Source organism: Leopardus geoffroyi, chromosome X (genome assembly GCF_018350155.1).
Source record: "Leopardus geoffroyi isolate Oge1 chromosome X, O.geoffroyi_Oge1_pat1.0, whole genome shotgun sequence".
Lineage (NCBI taxonomy): Eukaryota > Metazoa > Chordata > Mammalia > Carnivora > Felidae > Leopardus > Leopardus geoffroyi.
The window spans coordinates 69,310,622-69,317,240 of record NC_059343.1 but is presented as its reverse complement, the minus strand read 5'-3'; the positions used below and the strand labels follow the sequence as shown (position 1 = coordinate 69,317,240).

Below are 6,619 nucleotides of genomic sequence, written 5' to 3'. Positions count from 1 at the left end.
GTGGTCTAGGTGAAGGACACAGAACAAGATGGAGTCGGCCAGCGTAGGCCCGCCCTTTCATTCCCCCCTTGTCATGTAGCTTATGGACCCAATCATGGGACCGGCTGCATTTATGGTGACAAGGGGAACAGAGTTTGGAGGTTTTACGCTAAGTTCTGGGAAGCATGTGTCCCTGGGGTGGCTCTGGGAGGTCTGATTAAGTATTGTCCCCGAGCTGGTGTCTATGATCTGCCAGGTGATGTTCTGGGGGGCGTGGGGACTCCCGGCAGCATGAGCAATGACAAGCAGAGTTGACAGAGTTACCAATATTAGGTGGGTCGAATGCGCTGTAGCTTGAGCTTGAGCGGGTTGTGTTGGTCCCGACTGATGGCCCATCGCGTGACGAAGTCCTTCCGGATCGAGGAGGGGTCCGCTGGCCGAACGTGGGTGTGATGGACCCAGGTCGCGATGCCATCTACTTTGAGAGCGGTGGGGGTTGCCAGCACCACGATGTAGGGTCCCTTCCAGCGTGGCCCGAGGGTCTCTCGGTGGTGCCTCTTTTAGGGTTCTATTCATTCTTTCTACCTGTCCTGAGCTCTGGGGCCTATAAGCACAATGTAATTTCCAGTTCGCCCCCACCGCCTTGGCTACTGCCTGTGTTACCTGCGAGATAAAAGCTGGTCCATCGTCTGATCCTACCATGGCAGGAAAACCATACCTGGATAAGATGTCTTCTAGTAGCTTCTTAGCCACCGTCTGAGCTGTTTCATGCTTGGTTGGGTATGCCTCCACCTAGCCAGAGAAGGTGTCTGTAAATACTAAAAGATATTTATTACCATACTTTCCTGGTTTGACTTCAGTGAAGTCAACTTCCCATTGGGCTCCCGGTCTGGTGCCTCTGAGCCTGGTTCCTTTTTTATTTGATGTAGCTCTCGCATTGATGAGTTGGCAGATCTTGCAGGCAGATACAACTTGCTCTATTTTGGTATCCTGTTGGTGAATCTTGATTCCGGCATGTTGGATTAAGTCTTTTAATTTTCGGGCCCCCATGTGAGTAGACACATGCATGTGCTCTAATATTGAGACTCTGAGCTGGTCTGGCAGCACGAGCTCCTTGTTAGGTGTATACCACCATCCCTTTATCTCCTGGGCCATGGGGAGTTTCTTGATCCGCTGTAACTCCTCCTGGGAGTACTTGGGCTGGTCTGGTAAAACTGGGTCTCCCGGGTCTGGTAGTTGTATGGTCATGGTGGGGACTGGAGTAAGGGCTACTGCCTTGGCTGCCTGGTCAGCCTTTCGATTACCTCTAGCTACTAGGTTATCAGGTTTTTGGTGCCCTTGGCAGTGGATAATGGCTAGCTTGGCAGGAAGCCATAAGGCCGTAAGCAGGTTAAGTATTTCCTGCTTATTTTTTATAGTCCGTCCTTCTGCCGTCAGTAACCCCCTCTCCTGATAAATTTCCCCATGAATATGAGCTGTGGCAAATGCATAACGGCTGTCTGTGTAGATGTTAAGCCGTTTTCCAGCTCCCAGCATCAGCGCCTTGGTGAGGGCTATGAGCTCTGCTTGCTGGGCTGACGTTCCGGAGGGTAGAGCCTCCGCCCATACAGTGTCCGTTTCGGTGACCACCACTGCACCCGCATACCTGTGTCCATCTTGCACAAAGCTGCTGCCATCAGTGAACCAAGTAGCCTCGGCATTGGGGAGGGGCCGGTCGGTCAGGTCCATCCGGAATCCATGCACTTGTTCCAGGATTCCCGCACAGTCATGTAGTGGAGCACCTAGGTCAGGGTTGGGCAGCAGGGTTGCAGGATTGAGGGCTGCACTGGGGTGGAACCGCACTCGTGGAGGGTTGAGTAGGAGACTCTGGTAATGAGTCATACGTGTATTGCTCATCCATCTATCCGGAGACTGTTTCAGGACTCCTTCAATGGCGTGTGGGGTCGTGATCCAGATCTCCTGTCCTAGGGTCAGTTTGTCTGCATCCTTGACTAGGAGTGCTGTCACCACAATAATTCTTAGGCATGGCGGCCAGCCGGCAGCCACTGGGTCTAGTTTCTTAGACAGGTAAGCCACTGGGCGGTTCCAGGGGCCTAAGGCTTGAGTTAGAACCCCTTTTGCTATTCCCTTATGTTCGTCTACAAAGAGGTGGAAGGGTTTCGTAATGTCTGGTAGGCCCAGGGCTGGGGCACTTAAGAGGGCCTTTTTTAACTGATTAAAGGCAATTTCTTCTTTTTCAGTCCATTTAAATGTTTTCCCCTCTTTGGTAGCTTCATATAGGGGCTTGGCAATCTCAGCAAAACCTGGAACCCAGAGGCGGCAGTAGCCGGCTGATCCTAGGAATTCCCTCACTTCTCTTCGGGAGGTGGGAGTAGGGATCTTTAGGACAGTTTCTTTTCTGGCATCTGATAACCGCTGCTGTCCACCCTCCAGGATATATCCCAGGTAACTTACCCTCTCCCTGCATATCTGAGCCTTCTTCGTGGATGCCCGGTACCCTAAGGCCCCCAGGGTAGCCAGCAGGTCCTGGGTCCCTCGCTCACAGTCTTTGGCTGTGTCGGCAGCAATCAGTATGTCATCTACGTACTGTAGGAGGGTGTGGCCAGGGTGCTCCCTTCTGTACTCACCCAGGTCCTCGCGTAGTGCCTCGTCGAAGATGGTGGGTGAATTTTTGAATCCCTGAGGTAGCCGTGTCCAGGTGAGTTGCCCACTGTAGCCCTCCTCCGGACCATGCCACTCAAAGGTGAACAAGGGTTGGCTCTGGAGTGCCAGTGGCAGACTGAAGAAGGCATCCTTTAAATCTAGTACAGTATACCAGAACCTGGAGGGTGCCAAGGAGCTCAAGAGAGTATATGGGTTGGGAACAGTTGGGTGTATGTCCGTGACCCTCTTATTTACTTCCCGGAGGTCTTGTACCAGTCGATAGTCATTTGTGTGAGGCTTTTTGACCGGTAGTAGGGGGGTGTTCCAGGCAGACTGGCAAGGAACTAGTACCTCTAGGCTTCGTAGTCTCCAGATGTGTGGCTGGATCCCCTTCCGGGCCTCCTGAGACATGGGGTATTGTTTGATCCTTACCGGACTCTCTCCTGGCTTGAGCTCTACCAGGACTGGGGTCCTGTGAGAGGCTAGTCCTATCCCCCCCGTCTCTGCCCAAACCGAGGGGGATTCTTGTAGCCATCTGTCTATATTATCCTCTCTCGGGAGCGCCTCCTGGTGGAGGAGGTATTCATCCTCCAGTTTCATGGTCAGTACCTGGATGGGGTGGCCCTTGCCATCGGTGACCTGAGGCCCCCCTTGTCTGAAAGTTATCTGAGCTCCAATCTTGGTCAGTAAATCCCATCCTAACAGCGCGTAGGGGCATTCTGGTATTACCATAAAGGAGTGGGATACCCGGCCCGTTCCCAAATCTACTGTTCTTCGGGTAGTCCATGAATACTGGCTCATACCAGTTGCCCCTTGTACCCAGGACTTCTTGCTGGCTAGTTTTCCTTGTGGGGTGCGGAGGACCGAATGTTGTGCTCCGGCGTCGACGAGGAAGTCAACAGGGGTCCCCTCCACTTTAAGAGTTACCCTGGGTTCGGGGAGAGGGTCCGAACCCCGACTCCCCTAATCACTTAGTTCATCTAGCTCTAGGACTTTTACTCGATCAGTGTTGCTTCCCTTCCCGCCGGCCCTTTTTGGACAATCTCGGGCCCAATGCCCTATCTCCTTGCAGTATGCACACTGATCCTTCTGCAGCCTCTGCTTCCCCCCCTTGGTGGTTCCTTTACCTTTTCTTGCGTCGTCTGCCAGCTGCCGGAGATGGCGGTCTCGTTCCTCAGGGAAGTCAGCAGTGGTAGCTAGTAGTATTCTGGCCAGGTCTCGAGTCTGCTTACTGCTGGCAATCGCCATGGCGCGAGCCTGCTTGTCCTCAGGAGGCTCCCGGTTATTATATACCTTTACGGGTACCGCCAGTAAGTCCTGCAGACTTTTTTCTCCTAGTCTATCTATTTTCTGTAATTTTCTCCTAATGTCTATGGCCTATTGGTTTACAAAGGCCATGATAACAGCTGCCTTGCTTTCCAGAGCCTCTGGATCCATGGGGGTATAGGTACAGAATGCCTCCATGATCCGTTCTAAAAAGGCAGCCAGAGATTCATCTTTTCCCTGTTGTACATTTCCTACCTTGGCCAAATTGGTTGGCTTTCTAAGCAGCCATTCGGAGACCCCCCATTAGAGTCTGGCGGTAGACCCGGAGCCTCTCCTTACCTTCTGCTGTGTTGAAATCCCACTGGGGCCGAGTTAAGGGGAAGAAGGCATCTATCTGAGCCTGGTTGGTGGTGGGATTCCTGTCTGTGCCCGGAACTAGTTTTTGGGCCTCATTGAGGATTCTTTCTCTTTCTTCAGTTGTGAACAGGACCTGCAAAAGCTTCTGGCAATCGTCCCACGTGGGCTGATGGGTAAAAAGAACAGAGTCTAATAAATCAATAAGCCCTGCCGGTTTCTCGTAAAACTTAGGATTCTGAGCTTTCCAATTGTAGAGGTCACTAGTGGCAAAAGGCCAATAGTGATGGGGCTGATTCCCCTCCGCATCTGGGGGTCCGGTGGCTCGCAGCGGCAGAAGAGTGGAGTTGGCGGTGGAGGCGGATTGCTCTCTCTGAGCCCTTTGTCTGGTAAAGGGCGGGCTTCCCACTGGAGCGTTTCTGCCTCCCACTCTCGGAACAGTGTCTGCCTCCCCCGGAGGGGGAGGATGGTGTTCTTCCGGCATCCTAGAGGGGTTATATGGGGGAGGAAAAATTAATTCTTCTTCAGTACCCCCCTGTAAGACAGGGTAGAGGGGTGCTGAAGGCTGGATAAGACTTTTCTTCTTCTTTGTCCCCTGCAAAGCAAGAATGGGTTTTGGCTCTGGAGGGAGCGGGGCTAGGAAGGGCTTAAGCCAAGAGGGTGGGTCTTCTACAAGGTCCTGCCAAGTGATAATGTAAGGGAGCTGATCAAGATGACCCGTCTTAGGCCGAGAGATGATACTCCTGACTTGGTGGATGGTGGGGAGGTCGAAGGTCCCCTCTGGTGGCCATCCGACATTGAAAGTTGGCCACTCGCTAGAACAAAAAAACTGCAACCGACCCTTTTGAACTTCCACACTGAGGTTGTTAGCTCTTCCCCTCACATCCTTAAAGTGATCAATCATAATACTTAGAGGAGTAGTCTGAGTCTGTCCCATAACGTCCATCCAGTAAGTTCACAGAACAAAACAGAGAAACACAAAAACAGACAAACAGAGGGCCCCTAGAAAGTCTTCCAATTCCATGGAAGCAAAACTGCAAGCTAGCTTAGACCTTTGAGGGGATTCCATGTCCCTCCAAAACCGATGAGGGGATTCCACATCCCTCCAAAACCGATGAGGGGATTCCATGTCCCTCCAAAGATGACGGCCTCACGCCAACCAGCGGGAGCGACCCGCCTCATCTCAGACCTTTGAGGGGATGCCACGTCCCTCCAGAAGGGAGAATCAGAACGTCTTCCGAAACTCCCGGCCCGTGGTCCTCCAGTGCGTCCACTTAGACCACGTCGGGCACTACCAGAATTCCAGAAATGAGCTCACACAGAAAAGACAGAACAAACGGACAGACACTAACCATGGCCAGTCAGGCTCTCCGGGTCGGGGGACCCTCGGGGGTCTTGGGGATCCCGGACGAGCCCCCAAATGTTATGCCCAGAATTCGTGATCCCCAAAGACCACCAGGGAGCCGAGTCTGATGCAAAAGCAAAAGAACCTTTATTCGAGCTAGCTCGAGCTCAGTCCCCTACCTGCACCGGTGCAGCGGTGAGATACCAGGGAGAGAGAGGGAGCTTCAAAAGCACAAAGGTTTTATAGGGGTCTAGGGGCAGCCGATTGGCTGGGGAAGGGGCGTGGCCTCGGCCGATTGGCTGGGGAAGGGTCAGAGTCCTGTTACGCAGGTTGCTGGGCGTGTTTTGATCAGGAAGTTTGAATGGGTGAGTGGGAGGTTACTCAAGGGGAGGAGGCGTGGTCTAGGTGAAGGACACAGAACAAGATGGAGTCGGCCGGCGTAGGCCCGCCCTTTCACTTTCACACCAGAACTTCCTGTAAACACAGAAATAAGGTAATTATAAGAACAACAAAGGAACCTAATATTCTTTCTTACTCATTTGGTTACTTGTATTAGTTTCTCAAGAAGTAAAATCAAATCAATTGAATTAGTTTTATACAGTATTACCACTGCTGAGGTAGAACAAAATACATATATCTGTGTGAACAATAAAATAAGAATTGAGTAATGCATGCGATTTTGCATATGATTTATATTTACATTTAAAATTCAATTACACAGTACTAAATTAATGGTAAAATTCATGCTAATTATTTAGATTTTAATTTTTTTGTTACGCATAACAACAATAGGAAATGAAAAATACCATGACAAGTCCAGAGAAAGACTTTTCTTTTTATGTTTTAGGACAAATTTTTCTTTCTTACTGATCCTTGCAAATTATGTAGCCAGAGAAAATGCTCTTTGTTTTGTGGTTACATAGTTAAAACTACTATTTGATTAATCTGTACTTTATATTTACAGGCAACTCAATTTTTTTTTCTTAGAAAGAAAGCCTAATTATCTAATTCTATGTCTTCCAGCTTTCTCCC

General features: G+C 50.8%; 1 protein-coding gene across 1 annotated transcript; it reads right to left on the bottom strand.

Annotated features, from left to right (window-relative positions):
- Positions 1–3,917: 3,917 nt before the first annotated feature.
- On the bottom strand, positions 3,918–5,704 carry LOC123594388. The gene is made up of 2 exons (XM_045471165.1): positions 4,215–5,704; positions 3,918–3,939 (listed from the first exon to the last, which is right to left on the bottom strand). Exons 1-2 carry the CDS (start codon positions 5,186–5,188, stop codon positions 3,918–3,920), a joined length of 996 nt encoding a protein of 331 aa, XP_045327121.1. The 5' UTR covers positions 5,189–5,704.
- Positions 5,705–6,619: the final 915 nt, after the last annotated feature.